Source organism: Pezoporus flaviventris, unplaced genomic scaffold (genome assembly GCF_033815535.1).
Source record: "Pezoporus flaviventris isolate CSIRO_AGI_PZ_B2104156 unplaced genomic scaffold, CSIRO_AGI_Pfla_v1 ptg000037l, whole genome shotgun sequence".
Classification (NCBI taxonomy): Eukaryota; Metazoa; Chordata; class Aves; order Psittaciformes; family Psittacidae; genus Pezoporus; species Pezoporus flaviventris.
In genome coordinates, this window is record NW_026892585.1 from 20,763,022 (window position 1) to 20,784,560 (window position 21,539).

The following is a 21,539-nucleotide window of genomic DNA, read 5'->3' on the forward strand; positions in this document are numbered from 1 at the left end:
ATTTATGAAGCCTGGTCACCTTGTTTGGTGTCTTCTCATCTGCATGTCACCTGGCGTGTACCACACTATATCACCAGCCCCATCCTCCACAGCCCACTGGGGTAGTTAGGAGAATGCTGACAGAATGGCTGGTTGCTGTTAAATACATAGGAGCTGAATTCTGCCCCTTCTCATCAGTGAGGGGCATGAAGTGATCAGATCACCTGCCTTTATGTAAATGCCTGTTTTTGTTACATTTATTGTGTGTCTTTGAGGCTGTTGTCAATGGGAGAGATGCCAAAGCTCCACAGCTACTGAAGGGAAGGATGATCATGGCTTCTCAAGTGTTATTCCCATAGGTCAAACTGCACAGGTTGGCTCTGCCAGGAAGCTTTTGGAGGATAATTCACCAAGGCAGGCCAAACACATGGTACTACAGGTGATAAAGACTGAAGAGGAAGGCTAGCAAAAAAACCCCAAAAATCTCCAACCCCCCCCCCCCAAAACAAACCCCCCCAAAGACCAGGAAGTGTGACACTTCAATGGAATTCCCTCTTTTGTCAGGGTGACTCTGACAGTGTCACTGGTGTGCCTAGCTAATGCTTTACCTAATGGAAGACTACGCAGCAAGTTTGTGGGGACTGTATGTAGTTTGGGTATTGACCTAGGAGAAATGAGGGGCAGAAAATGGGGGAGGAGGGGGAAAGAGTGAGAATGTGGAGAGAAGCAGCAAATGCAGAGGTCCAGGAAAACAGAGGAGAATGACAAAGACTGTCCCTGTGTGGGTGTCCTCTGCAGGGGCACCTCTGGCTCAAGGATTACTGGATATAAACATTGAAAGATCAGTGCCACGACCTTGTGGTGAGTCAGAAACGCGTGAAGCTGCTGTCCCACTGCAGAGAGCCTCAGCATCCCCAGGCTTACAGCTGGCCTAACACCCCTTTTCTTCAGTTCCCAAGGGTCCCCAAAAGAAGCTACAGGCATTCATTACCCGACCCAACCGGGGGTTCCCGGGAGCAGGCAGCGCCTGGCAGCGTGGGGTGGGAAGCCATGGTTTTAGGAGGAGCCCCTCTCGGCTGACCCCCGACCTCCCAGTCGCTATGAAGAGAAAAGTCCAGCCCCGGGATGTCCTTTCCTTTCCCCGGGGTCCCCCGCCGCTCCGGCGGTCTCAGTTTTGCAATGGAGTCCCCGGGATTCCCAAGGAGTCATGTCATGACAGCGGTCTGTCGAGGCAGAAGCCGTGCTCCCGGGGATCACCTCGAGGTCCTCCCTCGGGAGGAAGGGCGACAATACAAACTCCCGTCCATTACCGGGATGTGCGGTCATTGTATTTTCGGCCACTGAAGGTACCGAGCAATGCGACAGACGACCCCCTCGATCGGCGGCACCGAGCCAAATAGTGCCCCAGGGGAAGTCGGTGGGAACGCCGGTCCCCATTGTCCGTTCACGAGTGGATCCGGCAGCGCCGCGGGAGCATACGGAGAGGGGGGACCACGTGCGTGCTGCGGGCGGCGGGTCGCTCCGGCCAAATGTTTTTTCTCCGTTGGGTAGGCAGGGAGGGAGAGATCGACAGGCAGAGGTGCGGGGAGATGAGTAAAATGTCTCGCAAATACAATACGCCGCTGCGCCCTTCCCGCAGGAGAGCTCCCCGTCAGGGGACTCGGGAAAATAAAAGAGAGGTGGGGAAAGAATCCCTAATACTTGAACCTTCGGAAAATTGAAGGGGGTTTTTCCCGGTTCCGCTGCCAAGCCCAGGATTTTTGTTTTCTCTCCCAGCATGCGTTGATGACATCACGAAGTGCCCCTTCTTTGTGTGTCAGTGATGTCACCAAGTGCAGTGTGGGGGACAATGGAATCCTGAACTCCGGGCGAGTGGGAAGCGGCTGCTCCTGCTGCGGGTTCGGCGCTGAGCCGAGGGAGGGAAGGGAGGACACAGCTGCTGCTTTGGGGCTGAAACAGGTGAGAGACGGGGAAAGATGACGGGGATTCCTTTCGACTTGCCGGGGGGGGCGACTTCTTTGGGCTGGGTTCTTTTTTTTTCACCACCACCCTCTCCCCCCCCGAATTCCCCCTTATTGCTGAGACAGGTGAGAAGTTGCTGCTGTTCTTCAAGGAACAAAGCAGGTGAGGCAGGGAATAAGCTTTGGGGTTGAAACAGTTGTAAGAATAGGAGGAAAGCGAGCACACACACAAACACAGACACACACACCCACACACCCCCCCCCCGAAGCCTGGTAGCCCCACTAAGCATTAAAGAAGCATCCCGGGAGCTTGCCCCCGCTCCCAGCCACCTGCCTCGACCGCGTCCCTGAGGGGCTCTTGCACGGAAGCAGAAGAGCCGGGGAGGACGTTTATCCCCCCGCCGCCCCGACACCCCTGCAGGTTACTTTCCAGAGGGTCTCCATTAAAAACTCCAGCCCCCTCCAGGCGCCCCTTTCCCACTGGAGCAGGATGGGGACACGCGGTGCCAGCGAGGACGCCCCCCCCTCCCGGCTCCGGCCCCTGCCCCGCATGAGGCAGCGGGTGCGTCGCGGCCCCGCCGCCCCTCAGCCCCGCTCGGCGGTGGGGGAGCAGCCAGGGAAGCCATTGCCTGTTTAATAGTTGCTGTTGCAGCACTTCCGCTTCTCTCCCAGCGAGAGAGACACGAGTGGCCAGGCCCAGCCGCACCGAGGAGGAGCAGCCAGACACAAAGGGAGAGGTAGGGGGACGGGGCAACCCCCGCTGCCCTCCCTGCCGGCCAGCGGGGGTAGGGGCGAGGGGCAGGGCCGGCCGCGGCCCGGCGATGGGGCGGGAGGCGACAGAGCCGGTGGGGCAGGGGGATCGCGCCCGAGGCTGTCAGGTATCGCTGTCCCCCTTGGCCCTGCGGGCCCGCGGCCGGGGAAGCTCGGCCGGGCCCCCCTGCTCCCGGAGGAGGGGCGGCAGCGCTGGCGGTCCGGTGGGGGCATGGGGGGCTCGCCGGAGGCCCTGGGAGAGAAGCGGCCGTGTTCCGGCCCCCCAGGCAGCTGCTGCCCCGCCGCCGGTCGCCCCGGGCCCGCGGCTGCCCCCCTCGCTGCCGCCCTAACTCTCCCGGGGTGCCCTGCCTGCCCCCCCCCCCCCCCCATCTCGACGCCTTTTCGCCTCTCTTGGGTGCGGACCTGCCCTTGGTACCCCACCGTGTTTGTCCTGCACTGTGCCCCCTAGGTGCTCGCATGAGACTGGGCTGTCTCCCCCCGACACCCCCCGGCACTCTCCCTGCCACCGGCCTCCCCAGGCCCTCTGCTCTCACCCCTTGTAGGCCCTGGCCCTTCTCCTCCCCCCTGGCACCCTCCTCAGCACAGACCCGGTGTTCCCTTCCCCCTTTGCTGGTATGTCCCTCGGTGCAGAGGGCCTCAGAGGGTCCCTTCCATGCACTCAACTCCCTGCTTAGCCATGCCCATTTATTCCCCTTCTTCCTTCCTCCCCCCCCGCTTCCCACACCCAATCCAGCAGGCGCGGGTTTCCCCACCGCAGGTCACAGGTCCTGGTTCGGGGTCTCCCCCCTGTTGCCAGTGATGCCCCACTTCCATTTTAGTGCTGGCAACGGTCAACTCCCCTCCAGCCCCATCCCTTCCCACCTCCCCCACGTGCCTCCCGGGAGCCCCAGGGACCGGAGCTGTTCCATTTTTATCTCCTACACCCCTAGGCTGGATAGTGGTGGGTGGTGATGGCTCCTCTTGTGTGTGCAGTTTGGGGGAGATTAGAAGGAATTGCGTTGAGCTTCCCTGATCCTCACAGTTGTCCTCCTTCCAGTCTCTTCTCTCATTTCGCACATGCTTTCTGAGAGGAAGCTTTAAGTCTCTTTTCCCCTCCTGATCTTTGGTGTTACTAGTGCAGGGGAGGCTACTGCTCCTGCTGCTTTGACCGTGGGGGCCTGAGGAGGAGAGGGAGACACAAGGACCCTTTAAAAGGAGCATGGCCCGAACACAGAGCGAGATTGTCAGCAGCCTGTCTCTGTGTGTTTGTGTTCACTGTTTGTTCCCCACGCCCCATGGTGTCTCCTCTCCAGGTTGGGGTGTGTGGTGGGGGGGTCACTATGTCGGATGACGATTCGAGGGCCAGCACCAGCTCCTCCTCATCTTCATCCTCCAACCAACAGACAGAGAAAGAGACAAGCACGCCTAAGAAGAAGGAAGGCAAAGTCAGCATGAGTAAAAACTCTAAGCTGCTATCTACCAGTGCCAAGAGGTGAGGCTGCAGTCGGTTTTCTCACCGATTTGCTGCATCTTCTTTCCCTTTTCCTTGTATTTTGATCTATTCCCTCTGTTCCCTTGCTGCTGCCATTCCTCATCTCTAGCCCTCGAGATCAGCCTTTCCACACGAAGCTGCCATTGTCTCACTTTTTTCAGACTCTTGGTGCAGCAAGTGTCTGCCCAACTTCACTGCTCTCTGCTCTCTCTGCTTCGTCCTCTTCCATCCCAAATATTTTACTGCCTTCTCTTCCTCCAGGCTGTTATTCTGTCCCTCAGTTATTTCCCCTGTTTCTTCCTTTTTCCTTACTGGCATCACTTATAGGGATGGTGTAGGATTGGCATGTAGGACCTTAATTCCTTCTCTGCTGCCAGAAGCTATGTGGTTCTGAGCAAGGCATTGCATTTTGATGTCAGTTTCCCCCTCTGTAGGTTGGGATTGATCTTAGAGTGGCTTTTTGCTTCTTTGGGGATCAGTTAATGTTTGTGAAGAGTTTTGAGTTTGCTTGCTCTGGGGGAGTGCACTTGCATGAAAGTGGTGTAAGATAGCCCTAAATCTTTTCCACCAAATATTACTGTTTTGCTGTCTGATCATCGCTTATATTGAACGTTACGTGTATGGTTGGCTGTCGACTGGGATAAATAATCCACAGCAGGTCTGCTTGTGGACATTCTGCTCTGAAGTAGTCCGGAATAATGTGTGCACGGGGAAGGGATGCCTGCATAGAACAGTAGTTTCAGAACAGCTACGTCAGTCAGATTTCTTCACCTGGACAGACTCTTGGAACCACTTAGGTTTTAAAAGTTACCCTTTCCCATTTTCTGTGTTTCTCCTGGTTCAACACCATCTTGCTCCAGGGAGCTAAACTGACAAATGGAAGTTTCCAAGCAAACTTGCAGTACTTCAGCAAGAACAATAAACTGCCTCACTGAACAGTTTTGCCGGCAGCACAGAAAGGGTGTATCTGTAGGTGTTAAAAGTGACAGAGGTTAAATGCAAATGCAACTAAGTTCTCTGTGGCTTTGTGGAATTTAGGCGGTTTGGTTATTCCAGATCTCCACTCCGCAAGTTCCCATGGCAAACGTGACATAGGTAGTGGCAAGTGGTGTTTATATGTTGTGCCCTTAACTGTTTTAACCTTCTGGTTGTAAGCTGCCTAATCTGACAGAGGCTGTGGCTCTCATGTATGAGGCAAAAGAAGCTGGCTGAGCTTAAAGAAGGGAGACAGGCTGAGTGCTGGGTGGGGAAATCTGGAGGGGAAGCCTGAGTGACAGTAATGGGACTCCAGGGAAGGGGATGATAGCTGGTTGGGCGTTTTGTGGCAAAAGCAGTGTGAGCCCAGAATAGTCTGGGCAGAGAGGACAGGGTGTTGTCTGAACATGGTGAAGAAAGGGAGCGTCTGGAGTCCTGAGGGAGGGGACCCAGGGATGTTGTGTGGTTTTTGAGGGTGAAGAGAGGGGAGAATTTAAGGAGGCAGGAATGTGCAGGAGCCTTGGAAACAGATCTTCACCTTCCTTTAAGTGTCCTTGGGAATGGTGCAGTTATTCACTCCCTTGGGGCTGGTGTTTTTTTCTCAGGATGATGATGGGAAGCTGGGGGGGGAAAGGGGGGAGGCAGTTTGGCAATGACTGTTTCTCTCGCTCCAGCAAGACAAAATTCCTTTTCAAAGTGCCATTTCCTCCTAGCACTTGGTGCATCACATTTGCAGAGGTTTTCCCTCATTTACAGGCTGTTTGGCAGAGTGAAGCAGTTTTTTCCACTGCCCCTGTGTGGCTGGCATCCTTACGGGAGCACACAACTGCGCACCTGTCTGGGTTCAGTGCATTGTGCCTGTCTGCTTTTCTGCCAGTCTCCATTACAGGGTGCCTGTCTTGCTTAGTGTGTTTGGACTGGTGGTAGGCTGCAGCTGAGAGCGCCTCTCTCTAACACAGTGTTGCAAACACAGGGTGACAATATGTATGTAAGGTGTATGTGTTAACTGCTGTCCCACAAAGTGACTTACCTTTGTTCCTTCTCGCTTTTATTGCCACAGGATTCAGAAGGAATTGGCTGACATCACCTTAGATCCACCCCCCAACTGCAGGTTGGTGTCGATTCCTTACCTGAGGAGGGTGAGGGAAGGCAAGGGGCTGAATTGTGGCTGCGTGTGTTGGTCAGAGGCTCTGGATAAAGCAGAGGAATGGCTGTTTAGGTGGCTACAGTACTCTTGTGAATGTTTGGTTGACATTAGTTTCCAGCTGTGGGGGTCTTCCAGAGATTATGTGTTTTGATGCAAGTTTTCTGTTTGCTTTGGGGATTGTTTTGGTTTGTGGTTTGTTTTGTTGCTTTTTTAAACAATTTCATTTTAATCTGTTATATTGGATTGTGTGTCTATTTCCGGAACTCACCTATGAAGAAGAGTGTGAAAACTTTCTCCTCGTTTGTTTTTTTCTGGTTTATATATCTAATGCCTGACTGCATTAATCTTACATAAATAAGAGTCCTGCCGAGAAACAAGAGAATAGTAAAATGCTACAAGCTTTTTAGCTCAGAGTGTTCTGTTGTGAACAGTAACTTACAGTGGAAGAGAAGTGTGAATTCGTCACTCAGTGGGTGCCCTACAGGAGCACACGTTAGCTGATGAAATAAAAAACAGGGTTATTCTGCTGCTGTTTATGGGGCAGCTTGTTTTTAAGTATGTTTAAGAAGCTTGTACTGTTCGTTTCAAACATACAGCAGGTTGATTTAGTTCATTGCATGGTGACCTGCCTGAGCCTCTTTGCGTTTGGAAAGGAGATGGTACTAGTGTGATATCGTTGGTTGTGCTTGCTCATTCAAGAGTAAAGTGGCTTTTGGTCTGGTCTGTGTTTGCTGCAGTTGCCAAAGCACCACTCTGTTCCTGTCTTCTTGCTGTGGTTGAGATTTTGAGGCCTTTTGATGTTTGTAATAGCAGAAATCAGAGAAAAAGCTGTTTATAAATAGCTGTTTAAGTTGGTCTTTTTAGTATTGAGTTTCCACCAGAAATGTACAATGAGCTTTTTATTGAAGATTTTGCTGCTGTTAGCCTGCAGGGACAATTAGCACAAGAATTAGCTTGACAGGTCCAGAGCCATTCTTTTGGTACAAGTCCCAAGGATCGTAATTAATGAAAGGAGGGATGGGAGGAGGCATGTGAGTGGAGGTCTAGGCTGATATGGGGTTTTTGTGCTGTTTAGAAGATAACCGATGAGCTCTGAAATCTTTAGCCGTGACAGTATTGGTTTAGTGACAGTAACGACTACCTGAATATTACAGGAATTTCCAGCTTGTGGGCTGGAGGTGTCTGTCCTGTCTGCATCCTGGCTTTGTGTCAGGATGAAGTCCACATGCGTTCCCCTTCTCCTCACACTAGAACCTGATTTTCGTGGGAAAGAAACCCAGAAGCACAGCTCAGTAACACAGTGTGACTTGCTCTCTAGAAAGGTGACTCTGAATGATCAAGGTGCTGGGGCCCCAGTCTAAACTTTGCAATATATATATTTATATAATACATATTTATAAATATTTCTAATGGTAAAAATTAGTTCATAGTATAAGTAATGATAAATCTTTGCCCATAATGCAGTTACAAGTATTCTGCATTCCTTATGACCTTCAAATGAGTGACAGTGAAGGCTGGCAACTCTTGCAGATAATATATGAAACTGGTGTAATTGTTTCTGTCTCTCTAGTATGTTGATAGGTAGGAAAACGTGAGTGAAGGGATTTGTGTGTGTGTGTGACCAGACGAGTTTTGGCATTGTTCATCTTGGGGTGAAGTCATCCTACTTCAGTAAAGAGTGCTGAGAGTGAAGAAGGACATCTCTGCTTATGGCTAACGAGGCTCGAATTGCGCAGTGAAGCACTGGGAGTTTGCTTCTATAGCAGCTGGTTTGTAAAAGGGTAGGCAGGTGCCGATTGCCACAACAGTGAGTTTCAGCTATTGCGCTTCCACCTTTGTGGAAAAAGAAATAGAAGTAGTCAGTTTGTGAGCGTGAGGAGATTTGTGAGCAAGCGACTCTGGTTGCTGCGTGATGTTTGAAGGTTGCCAAAATTTGCTCAGGGGAAGCCTGCGAACGGTGTCAGTGCTTTTATTTATTTATTTTCTCCCTTCACATGCACATTATTAGCATGCTCAGAGGGAAATATTAAATACAGATATAATAATAAATACAATATTAAATAGTTACAGAACTTATTTTGTTTCCTGCCCTCATGACATCACTTATCCTTGTCTTTCCTTTGACACCCCACCCCCCCCCCCCCCACCTCTCTGCTGCCTTTGTGCCCCTACAGATCTTTTTCAGGTGTCACTGGAGGGCAGCCCTCTCCTTTTGGGTATCTCACTCTCTTCTGCAAGGCTAATCTCAAAATTTATCTGTTCAGGGAACTATATATGATACGAGGTGCTGCCTATTCTCCTGTCAGCATTAGGGGTGCCAAAGTCTCAGAAGTCAGATTTGAAAATGTATGTCTGAAACTGTATCCTCTGTTACCTTGGAAATGTTTTCCTACTGGGCATTTGTTCTTGCACCCCTCACCACCATCTTTGTATTTTGCCTTGTTCTGTGCCCAGTGTTTGATAGCAGTTCATTGTTGGCTGTGCTTTGTTTTTTTGCCTCATTGTAGAGTGCAGTGGTTCTTCCAATCTTATAGCAGTAATAGGAGTTCAAGGTATTGAACACATCTCAGAGTAGCTCTGCATATATTTTCTTCAAGAAAAAGCTTTAGGTTGTAAATGATTTTTAATAAAAATGGTTTTATTTTTCTTCTTATAAAACAGCACATTTAAGATGCAATTAGAAATAATGACAACCATTTGGTATTTCAAATAAACCAGCTTAAAACCAATTTAGTTTCATTTTAATTTTTGTAGGTTGCAGTGACCGTATTTTCATGTCTGTAACCCACAGATCATCTGTCTTAAAAAAAAGCCAACCCCAAAACCCAAATCGCAAGCACACTCAACACCCTGTGACTGAGCAGCTGTGTGGGTTTTACATGTATGTGGGTAATATGAGGGGAAGTTTATCCCAGAACTTCCTCTCCCCCTCAGTAGTTTCCCTGCTTCTGGTTTTCCATAGCTTATTTCTGTCCCTCATGTGCTTACCTGTGCTCATTCCTCATTGACTACTTCATCATTTCTTGTAGTCCTTTTGCCCTTCATGTCTCCCTCCCCCGGCTGTGATTTGCTTTTATGCAGGCTCATACAGTTACTTGTACAGAGGTGCAGAATATGTGCCTGAAAACACAGTCTATGTTTGGCCTGCATTCAAAGAATAGATTTTTGAACTTGAAGACATTTTCTGAAAAGATATGTTTAATACATGTCAGAGATTTATGGGTTCCTGATGGAGGTAATGCCATCCTCATAAATGTCCTAGTGTAGTGTATGTGTGCATTTGTCTGCTTCTGGATTTTATTCCTCTTTATCATTTTCAGTAGGCTGGCATTCTAGAGCTCTTTAATTTCTTGTCCAGAGATGATTTGAGTTCTGATATTAATACTGGCTTCTGAAGTTAAATGTGGCTTTTGAGTTCAGAAGTCGGTTAGTGGCTAATATGAATTAGAGAATAATTGTTTGGACCTAAAGTGTTTTGAATTTTTTGCGTACCTGGTGATTTCTTCTCCTAGTGTGTATTGTATCAGAAAGTTATAACTCTTATTTTGTAACTCAAGGTACCTAGAGACTGGGCTTCTGGGCTTCTGTATATGTTGGTGATGGAAGTGTATGTTATGTCTTTGCTTTGGGTCATGGGTGTCTGCATCCATGTCTGCCTGCAGATGTCAAAATGCAGTTCCATCTTGCTATGTAAGCAGACCTGATCTTTGTAGATAACACTTGTAAGTATTGTGCCAAAACTGTATTTGTGTCACTGTGACAAAGTTACCAAAGCTTTAACAGAAGTTAACTAAAGCCTTACATACTGTTTATTCTCTTTGTCATTAATTTGACCTCTGTATCTAAGCATCTCCTGATAATAAATCTGCTTATTGCTGTGAGGTTATGAAATAAATGTTTTCCTCTTTTAGGGATGGGGAGTTGGAGCAGACAAAAACTAAGTGATTTGTCCAAGGTCATGCAGGAAGTCTGTGGCAAAGTGGAGAAATGAATGTAAATCTCCTTTGTTTCAGGCTAACTTGCAGCTGAGCTCTTGTGCTGGAACTGTGCTCATTGGTTGTGTTATGAAGCAGGGCTTTGAGTTCGTGCTTTATTGGGTGTCTGGTATTGACTGTATGTAAGCGTGGTAATTTAATGTTATTTTTGACGTTTGTGTAGAGGGACCAAACTAGATATTAACTACAATTAATGGTTTTTAATCTTTCTTATCCAAACTGAAACAAGTTTGTCTCCACATGGCTCATTTAAGTCCAGATAGGCAAGGCCAACTGTTATTTAAGCAAAAGTCATTTTCAAACCTTTACTGAAGGAGGCATTGCCTGCAAGGCTTGCCATCGCTTCAGAGTAAAATGCTATCACACATTCATTATTTAAATAGTAATAAAATCCAGTTGAGTTTCCTGGCTCCTTCAGCCCACTTTGTGTAAATTCACAGAATAAAGACCAGATCTGCCCGAGAGTCTTGTGAAAGTTAACCGTCAGCACTTAATAGATACATGTCTTGGTGTAGATGGTGGGGAGAAATGCTGTCCATTATAATGTGTGGAATATTAACAGATTTCAAAACTTGGCAATGTGGAATCAAGATTTCTTGGCTAAAGAGAGGTCTATGGAAAATGCGTGGCTCAAAGGCAGTTTTGAACTCAATAGTTTCATATGATAATTAATACATTTCATCTACGTACCATGAAAGTCTGGCATTTGTTTTGCTTACATTTGTTTTCATAGTGCTGGCAATTTTTTGCAAATGTATTTTCTCGATGTCTTCAACTCCAGTAAGGCTTTAAGTGCTTTTGCTTTTAAATCTGGTGTATTATCTAAGAATGGATTGTCACTGTTAAGCTGTAGTATAAGTGTCACTTTTATTATTTTCAGGCTTGGAATAGTCCTTCCTGGACACAGTCATATTTTAGCATAAACTTTCTGGTCTTACATTTTGTAATTAAAAAGCTTAATTTTGGTATGACTTTATTAATGTGCACACTCAAATTATTAGATAAAGAATGACACAAATGCTGGTGTTTACTTCATTGTAGAAATAACAAATGGAGATCATGCTTAATGAAAACTAGCACCTTACAAAGGTGGGTTTAGCACTTTTTACCCCCAACACTCCCTTGCTGTTCTGAAACAGGAGTGTTTTCTGTGACAAGTTTCCAGCTGTAGGATAGGAGAGACCTTCATAATTAGTGCTGTGTGTAGTTGAAAAATATCTTTTGTCGCATAAACTAGCAGCGGCTTAGCATTCCCTCCCCGCTTTGTTTGGCACATGATCCCTGGAGAAATAACTCTTCCTTTTGAAATGGCTTATTAACTAATTTAGAGATCCTCCACAGCTGTGGATGGTCTGGCTTGCAAACCATAAAAGTAATACCATTTCCACACCAGGTGAATTTGAAGTATGTGTAGGTAGCAGCTCCTGCAGGTGAAGTTCTCTGCCTGGCGTACTTGGACAATAGCTGCAAAGGAGCAGCTTCTTTATTGTGAATTTATTAGTTAATATTACAGGAATTCACTTTTGTGAAGATATTCCTGGTTTTATTTATTGGCTCCCTTTAAAAATCAGAACTGTTGTGATGGCCAGGCTGCTTGGATGCTGTGTCAGGAGCTGGCTGATGCCATGGTAGATTTTGTTTGGCATATCCTGGCTCAGTAATTCCCAAATGAGCTGCATTCTGTGCTCTTGCATGCCAGACATCAGAAAGATGAATCTTGAGAGTGGCTGTGAAATTATATCGTAGCTAAGAACAAAGAGCATTGAAATCCCTTCTGTGCACACTCTCTTGTATACCACTTAATTTTATTATTTGACTTTCAGGTTTGCTGCCCTTGGAGGGCACTGTGCAACTGTGTTTAGGATGCTGCATATGTGTTTTATCTGATAAATTCTAATATTTCCTCTTGGTTAGGCAGTCTTTGGTATGGTTTTGTTTCCGTTGTATTCCTGCTCTGCTTGTCTAGATCTTTATATTGGATATCTCTATAGCAGTGGGTTATGTGCCTGGTTTTGTTTTAAGAAATATTCGTGAGGTGTGTGTGCTACTTTATAGACATAAATGGGAAACAATGTGTGTGGACTATTTATACTGTAAGGGCTTAAATCTATCTTGTCTTTTTATATGAAGACAAAATTATCCACGGAGAACTGGCTAGTCTAAGGGATTGAGAAACTGATAGGGGATGGTTTTGTGTCTGAGCACTGCAGCAAGGGAGGGTTGCTAGTGACTGAGAGCTTTGTGGTTTCTGAAGAATGGGTTGGTCTTGAGAGCCAATAAGATGCAGCCTGACAAGATGTTAACTTTGGCCCCGCTGTCAAAGGGGGCTGTTCTGGGAATGAAGACAGAGCTCACCTGTACAGTAGAAGTTTTGTAGGTGGATTAAGGTTATTGATGAGTTTGTGCATAGCAAAACTTCTGCAGCTTCTGCCTGCAGTCTTCTGTAGTTGTACATGAAAGACCAGCCTATCATACAGCACCTCTCTGAAAGTATTTTATGTACTAAACAAAAAGAAGATATCATTTCATGTGAATGGGTTAAGAGATTATTGCACATCTGTGCAGACTTGCACACCACATACAAAGTTAAGGGCTATGCCTTCTCCACCAAAGAGTGCTTTAAACTAAGTTAAATTAATGATGTAATTTAGTCATTATAGTAGAATCTTGCCAATCTGTACATTTGGATGAAATAAGTTTACACTTATTTTTCCCTCTGAGGCTTAACAGTGGAAGTTTAAATACTTCATTGTTTTACAAGATGAACTAGAGAACATATCTTGTTAAGTACTATAAATAAACTACAACTGTCAAAATAAACACTGTACACTCTGGAATTCAGAGGGGTTTTCTTGTTTCTCTTGCCAGTTTGCAAATTTCAGCCACATGCCCTTGGTCTTCCAAAGCATTTGTGGAAAGTGTAATGGTTACTACAGTGCGTTTAATGTGTATTTTCTGTGTGTGAGAGGCTAATTGACATTGCCAAGAGAACTGAATGCCAGGGATGGAGCATTCACAACTTTGAGCAACCCATTCCAGTGCCTCACCACCCTCACAGTAAAAAACTTCTTCCTCATATCTAACCTGAACTCCCCCTGTTTAAGTTCAAACTCATCACCCCTTGTCCGATAGCTGCAGTCCCTGATGAAGACTCCCTCTCTGCATCCTTCAGTGCAGAATTCAGGCCTTGATTCCTCCAGGGACTTCTTCAACTTTCAGACTCAAAAGTAAGTGTAAACCAAATCAGATCAGTGTGTTAGCAAATGTGTTTTGTACTTAAGTCACATCAGCGTAAATGATTGTTTAAGAGATTTCTTGTCTTTTTCTCTGGAGCTGCTGGACTTGCTAGAATTACAGAGAATCTTGAAGTGGTACTGAGGATCCTAAAGGCAATAGTAAATGCTGTGGGCTAGACAGGACATGCTTCCTTGGGCAGAAGGGCTGCTAATATTTAATGGTCTTTCCACTGTGGGTATCTGAGCTATAGATTTTTGCCAGTGAGCTAATTCCAGTGCCTGTTATGGGGAAACTAGGAGAGGGGCCTTGGGGTCTGTCTCGCTTTTTTGCCTAGGATCCTATGGAGAGTTGCCCACAGGAGTAAAAAGACCCCCAAACGTTATAAGTTAATTCTGAATAGAAAGTATCTTTTCACAATAGGCAAATTGATGGAAAGAAATAAAATACTTTTGGTATGGACCAAGAACTTTGTCAGAGATTTTGGAGACGACAACAAAGCTTCAGGGCAGTAGTGGCTGTTATTATACAAGGAAGCCCATCAGGGTAACTGTCTCGAAGGTTCTACATGCGGTTTGACTATCTTCACTGAAATTTTAAGGTGCCAATTTAGGTGATAACTCTTATGGGTCTGCTTGAAATTTTCAAGTGGACAACTTCTAGAATGTTTCAGGGTGTTGTTTCATATTCTGAACAAGTGTAGACTGCTCTGAGAAGTGGCCTACAAATAGGGGTGAAAGTGCAGTATAAGTAATTAAAGCAGTGACTGTTGCAGATGGCTTTGAAAGATTGCTAAAATGCGCACAGTTGTAATATAATTTTAAAGCAGTTATGTCAGTATGGCAGTATACCACAAAAGGTCATTTCATCAGAAGTTTCTGACCAATAAAACTAATTGCTGTAATACTATATTTGCATGTTATTTCCTGTATGCCTTGGTAACCTTTTTAGAGAAGATAAATCAGGAGATGCATGGAAGCATTTATAGTTGGTGTGGTCCTTGACTTCTTTGTAAGTTGCTTATTGATAAGAATTGTCTAGTTTTGGTTTTGAGTAGTTTGTTTTTGAGTAATTTGATTAAATTGAGTAGTTTGGTTTTAAGTAATTTGGAAATCTCATCATGTTTTGTAGTGGTCTGACTTCTGATAAAAGTATTTATGCCCACTAGTGCTTGGAGGACTGTGGGAGAAAGGGAGAAGAGACTGAAGGCTTTAAATAGCTGTGCTGAATAAAATCTCAAAAGATCATGAATCTGACTGGAGTTCTCCATTGCATTAAATCTGTGGTGATATTTTCCTTCCTACTTCAGATTGAACTGTAAAAGCACCTTAGTGATCTATGAAATCAGGCAAGAAGATATATAGTAGTGACAGTAGTGACTTAGGAGGTCTAGGTTTTGAACGCTACTAGTGTCAGGCTTTCAGCTGTCCTGCTGCTTGTCTTTTAGTTGCATCTCTGGATTGAAATCTCTAGTGAAAATTTAATACTTTCTTTAGATTAGCATTTTTCTGATTTTTCCATCCCCTCCCCTTATGAGGTTAATCAGATTGCAGGTATTGGTAAGACTGAGAGAATGAATAAACAGCAGGTGAGGAACAAAAAAAGACATAAAACCGCTTGAGGCAGAAGGGTGTTAGGTTCCTATGGAGAGCAAGATTGTGCAAGGTGTTGGTGGTGACTGTAAGGGACAGCAGAGAGAGATGGCCCATCAGGGTGGCTGAAGCAGTTTTGCAGTGGTGGCTGAAACAGTTGCAGTGAAAATGGAAGCAGAAACAGACTGATTCTTTTTCTGCTCCAGCAAGTTAGCTCTACTTTCTTACTGTTTTCTGTAAGAATCAGAAGAAATGGGGCATCCTCCTCTTGAATGAATGGGGAGGACAGTCCATGGGCCAACATCTGCTTGGGCATGGGTTCATGTTTAAAACAGGCAAGCATGCAAGCTGCAGCAAGTTTTTGTTGTGGTGTTTGTATTGCACCCCTATTTTGGAAGCAAAATATTCATATAGCAATAAAGTCAGTGAGCTTACATAGTGTTACACTGTTTAAAATGCTCTGTAAATCAAGAAGGCACAACCTACTATACCTTGAAGAATACACGGAACAGGTGCCCAACTGTATCTTTGCAGGCCTTCTTGAGCCACTGCATGAGCCACATGGCTCTTGAGCCATGGATTGCCCTCCTAAAAGCACATGAGCGAGATGCTAGGAGTGGGAGAAGAAAACTGGGGAAGTGCTAACAAGGAAGGTTCAGAGAGAAGGAAGGGCAGATGTAGAGGGAGAGGGAAGAAGGGGGAAAGAGAAACAAGCAGGCAAGAAAGAGTAGGAAGGCTCCCAAATAACTTGGAACTCAGTCAATCCTGATCAAATAAACTAGTACTAAAGAAAGGAAGTTGTCAATTTAATTTGTTGAAGGTTCTGTGAACCTGCATCTCCCCAAGGAGCATATCTTGCTTTTATAGCTATTGGAAGAGAAGCATGGCAAGAGTTGTTACTCAGTAAATTCCATAATGCTAGAAATGGAGATGATCTCTTAACAGTTTCAGTGATTAATTTAGAACAGATTAAGTCCTTCTAGCCAGTAGGCAGTGAAGTTCTGGAAGTTGTTCATGCAGGAGGTTGTGGAGACAGAGAGTATCAGCAAAGCTATCAGGGATGGACGCAACAAATTCGTGGACAACAGGTCCATAAACAGAGAGGAAAGTCAGGAATGTACCCTTTAGCACCTCTAATCTAGTGGCTGTGGATACTGTGGGAGTAACAAGGGGAATGGATTGCAGACAGTAGCCACAGTCATCTGTTCTGAGGAGTACCTGCTTTTGCCACTGCCAAGAATAGGGCACTGAATTAGATGACTCCAAATGGTCTTTGCAAATTCTATGAGGAGTACCCACAAAATGACCTCCCTCCCCTACCCTGTCGTCCATCTTTCCAGCCCACTAACTTCAGTCTCTCTTCTGTTTCCTCGTTCCACTTGACATTGCTTTTAGCCACATAAAATGTTCAACTTCTGCCCTTTAAGGAACTGTTCTTTCCTTTTTATGCTTTGCCATTTAAAGCAAGCCCTTGTTTCCTGTTGCTCAGCCACTTCTGGCTTTTGTGAAGGGTTAACCTTAATGCGTTTGTGTTGCTGAATTTGGACTATAAAATTTTCAGGGCAAAGCACCTCTTTCATTTTTGTCTGTGTTTGCAAAGTGGTATGTAAATTTCCAGCTATGTTTAAATGTTCTTTAATAATAAAGTAGGTTTAGTCCTTGGGCTTGTAGATGTCTCCCTATCCCCCTTCCCCAAAAAATGAAGTTCTGCTTATGTTGCCACATTGCATTTCTTTTTCCTTATCTGAGGTAAATAAGTGAGTTGTTTTATTCAGTAGCTATTCTGTTATCTTGAATATGTGATTTGGTTATTTTCTGGCTTTATGCACATCAAGGTTATCACAGCTGTTACTTTGTGGTACTACTGCATTGTAATAGGATATGTGTTTTGAGATATATTAGTATTGGGGTTTTTTTTCTTCCTGGGTAGTAGCAGAGAAATAATAAAGGTGTCCAATAGCTAATCTCTCTCTTTGCTGTCTTTGTGCTCTTACTTCACCTTCCACCTCAATAACTAGCAGGACTGTAGCCATTTGTTAGGGAAATATTAGTTAAATTGCAGAGCTATTACATGTGCTGAGACATTCAAATTTAAAGTACTTAGTATTCAGCGTGTGTACTCCTAATGACTAGAAATATTATGTTACATTGGAGGTTTTGTAATGTATCAGGTATGTCTTGTACATTGTTTTTTCCACAGAAGATACAAATTTTCTAACTCATAGATTGTAAGCTGTACTTTCTATGTTTCTTTACAAGGATTTTTGCTTTGATTTTCATAGTAGAGTCTTACTTAAGAGGAGATGTAAAGTTCACACAAATAATTTAGCATTGCAATTGTTCGGGTGCATGTTTCACTGCAGTGCTAAGTAGCACAGAACTAGCCATTTAGGACATATTTAATAACTGGGAAAGACTGAAAAAGAGGGATTGGATAGTGGAGCCTTTTGTATGGTAACACTTTGCAGCGGGGGTGCAGTGAACTGGCAGGGTTGAGCTGTAGCAGCAGAGTAAAGGGCTGAGGGTAAGTGAGGATGTGCAGTGACCTCTCCCATGGCTGAACATGGCTGAACAGCTGGATGGGATTTATTAGTGATTGACTTAAAGAGACATAAGGAAGGAGTGCTGATCAGGGTCTGGATCTGAGAAGGAGACTTGTCTGTTATATAGTGAAGTCTGCTCTATTTGCAGCAGTCTTCATCAGTTCGTAGTGAATGGGGTAAAAAGAGATGGAGCTAGAATTGATGCCTGATGACACATTAGGAAAGAGTGAAAATACAGAGTGGGTTAGAAACAGAGAACAACAAGGGAAAATCATTTTGCCAGATCCCTTTCCAGTAATAAACCTGCCAGTCTCTTGCACAGATTCTCAGCACTCTCTCTGTACTTCTTTCCTAGGCATGCTCTTGATTACAATCCAGTGTGTCCCAAGTCACAGTGTGGTGTAAGTTCTGCAAGAGAGCTAGTGTGCCTGTTCCAGCCTATGGGAGCTGGGCCTCTTTCTGCAAACCATCACAGGGTTGTAAGGAGTAGTGTTGGTGTCTTCTGTTTCATTATCCTGCTGAGTTGAGCAAGTTCTGGTCCCTTCTCTTTCCTGATAGCTTCCCTGATCCTTCAGCAGTAAGCCATTATACCTGTCAAAGTCTGCAGCCCATGCCTATAGGGAACTGAGGAGGCAAGGTTGTCCTGTTGCCAGAAAGAAAATGTTTTTGAGGAATCAAAAAATAAACAGGCAAAACCATTCTTGTTCTATTAATTTACTTGCAAATAAAGTAGCAGTGGTCAGCTCAGCTACTGAATGTGTATATAGATTTATTTGTTTTTTTTAATTGCTTAAGTATGTGGATCACGCATCAGAGGAGCTTGATGAAAGGGAAAGAGGAAAGTGTTTTTAAATTACTTAAATGGGCAATTGGGATAATCCTGAGAGCAGGGTAACATAAGAATTGACATTTGTCATCCTACTTTGGTCATTAGAAAAGTTTATTATCTTCAAAGGTTTCTAGTCAAGAGTATGCATTTAAACTTCACTTTGGGGAAATGAAGGCATTTGGCATGTGCAGTAGGTGAACCTGTGTGAGCATTTGCACAGCAGACAGCTGTATGACAGGCAAATGAAAGATTCTTTGGTCAGTATTTTTACTAGTCCTTTCATGTACACATTGAGTGGCACATCTGGAAAGTTATCTAGCTGCTGTTTTAGTAAATGGCTTCTTTTTGGAGGGCGAATCTTGTTTTCTGGGTATTAAAATAGTAATGGAATTGTGGTGTTTGCTTAGGTTGTCTTTCCTGGAACATAACATGTCATCTCCTAATGACACACTAGGTCAAGTGCTGAATTTCAGTCCTTGCTGGAGATAGTGAATGAACTGTATCTGGAAATAAGTGGTTTTGTATGTCCCTGTTCATATTACTGGAGTTCAAGGTCACTAGAAGAATTGTGGGTTTTAATGTACAATATTTATGATTTACCCATTTTTTCTAAGAAAGTGCTGGCACTGAACTGTGTGAGCACCTTGCTGTTTTATGTATAGCCAGTGATTTTCTCAGGTGGTTATACACAAAGAGGGTAAGCATTTCTTTTTTTTCTTCCTTTTTTCTTTGTCAATCACACTGAGGCAGTTGGATGGAAGAGGTTTTGGCTTCTGAAGGAAACATCTCTCTTTTTGTTTAGTGTTCTGGGGTTTATATAGGGTTATTCTCTAGTAGGGATTATATAATACGATTATGAAGTTACGGTCTCTTCCCAAGGACCACATATGTGATCTCTGGTCAGTAGGGAGAAACTCACACTTTTGACCTTTCTGTCTCTTTGGACCCTTTGATTGTTGGGCATAATGGTGCTTCTGAAATGGCTTAATTGTTCCGTTTGTGCTTACTCTGTTATTGCCATTTGATGCTGTCTCTCTACACACTGCCAAAAGCCCATGGTATATTACATTTTTATTGTTATGTAAAGCAGCTGTAAAACAAAGTGTGGTTGTGTAAGTGTATTTGAAATCTTTGCTATTGGCTACTTCATTTTTCCCCTTTATGTCTCCAGCTTTTACATTTATAGTTTTGCCACCACAGGGAGCTAATGAAAAGCAAACACATAGACTGTTTAATAATAATAATAATAATAATGCCATGCAGGCACTCATAGCTTCCTTATTCATATTTATTATCTTGTTTCACAGTATAAGAAAAGCTAAGAGCTGTTGTGCTGGGGTGTTTTTTGGTGGGAGGATTGAAGGGGTTGTCTTCATGCATTGGTTTGATTGATGCATTCCTCTGATTTTAGGGAACTTCAACAACTGTAGAGCAAGTTAGCAAATAGCAAACAAAGGCAGGTGAGAGATAAATGCATTTGCAGTAAGACATTGATCCAGATGAGGGGAAGTCTGAGCTGTTTTGTTATTTTTAATACTTGCGTGCCCTTAGGGAATCAGTCCTGTGTGCATCCCTAGCACATTCACAGGATTGTGAAAGGTGATGTATTTTATGTGTTCAAGTTTCTCTTTACAAGTAGTACTGAAGAAAAGGGCTTAAATTATCCTATTTTTTGGTTGTTCCTGTACCTTTTTGGTATGTAGCAGAACTGCATGTTTCAGTAGTAAAATTATGAAATACATGTATTTATTAGGGGTCTGTTTTTCAACAGTAGCTGTTTACAGTAAGAGTACTTGTTGAGATGATAAGTCTCTTGATCATTCTTTGCCCTGGTGGGAAAAGTGTGTAAAAATAGTACAAGAGCCGCTGGGGCAGCCTCTCTCACAACTTTTCATTCATGTTGGTCACAGCTGCTAAGGCATTTTTAATAAATAGATCTTCCCTTAGTTTAAGCTATTTTTCTTCTCTACCTGGGGCTTGCATAGCTTAGATCCTGCTTTCCACTCTATTTGGAAAGGTACATGAACTCAGTCACCACTGAACCAGAGCTGCCTTCTTTCTGTAGCCTGTGCTTGGGGAGGCATACCTACTTGCTGAGGGTCTGCTGTATTTGGATTAAAGGAACAGAAACAACATATAAAGATTAAAAGATACTCAGGAGGGTAATGTGTACTTGAATTTTGCCAGCAGCTAAAGGTAAATCCCTTATAGTAAGGAAGGCTCTAAATAGTGCCTTTCAATATTTGTTTTGCGGTAGGTGAATTGTTCAAGACAAAAGAAAATATAATACAGCTGCTAGACTTTAGAATAAATGAAGTAGATTTTATCTTGTTTTTTTTTTCTGCCCACCGTTTCATTTTGCAAATTATGAAGTAATTCATAATAATCTACAAATTTTGGAAGAGCTGTACAACAGCTCTAAGAGAACAGTGTTGCATCAGGTCTGCTTCTTGTTAGTGGTGTGTTTAGAGCATGCATGTGTGTGAAAATAACCCTTTTACATTCACTTACCAGAATGTGGTTGTATTTCTGAGAAAGAAAAGGGTTATTTTTTCTTTACTTTTTTCCTGCCTCAAATGTGCAAAAATAGATGTATGGAAAAGAATTGTTGTAAGAAGAGCTTTCCTTTTCTTCAGCATTTAACTTGCAGAAGTTCACAGAATACACATTTTCCTAAACTTTGAACATTGCATCACAGAGGAGAAGCACACACAGGCAAGTCTTAAGTATGGGCAAAACAGACACCAAGGAGAATGCTGACTTGCCACATTAATCCCAGTGATATAAAGGTTAAGGCCAAACTTCTTGGGACTGCAAGTAAAAATTAGCTGGGACCAGTGCTGCAATGTTGTGTATTCTTGTAATCATTTTGTAGAGAAAATAATATAATTCTAGATCTGCCATTTTGGAAGAGTATACTAGAGTGTGCGTTCTGAACAAATATCTAAGCAAAGGGGTTGAAGTGAGTTAATTCTCTTCAACCTTGGCTCGTCTTTCCACACATCTGCGGAAAGTAACAGTAGCTGTTCATTTTAACTGCCA

The 21,539-nt window shown here is 44.2% G+C and overlaps 1 protein-coding gene across 8 annotated transcripts in view; it reads left to right on the top strand.

Annotated features, from left to right (window-relative positions):
- The first annotated feature begins 1,553 nt into the window (after window positions 1–1,553).
- LOC133275132 (ubiquitin-conjugating enzyme E2 E1) overlaps window positions 1,554–21,539 on the top strand; it is a 45,791-nt gene continuing 25,805 nt past the window's right edge. Inside the window, exons 1-4 of one of the 8 annotated variants that reach the window (XM_061464929.1) lie at window positions 1,554–1,658; window positions 1,756–1,938; window positions 4,004–4,182; window positions 6,218–6,268. In XM_061464929.1, the coding sequence (XP_061320913.1) occupies window positions 1,569–1,658; window positions 1,756–1,938; window positions 4,004–4,182; window positions 6,218–6,268 (503 nt within the window). In that variant the 5' untranslated portion in view covers window positions 1,554–1,568. Of the gene's footprint in view, window positions 1,659–1,755; window positions 1,939–2,342; window positions 2,362–2,442; window positions 2,678–4,003; window positions 4,183–6,217; window positions 6,269–21,539 lie in introns of those variants that run through there. The other 7 variants (XM_061464931.1, XM_061464932.1, XM_061464934.1 and 4 more) reach the window with 7 other exon arrangements.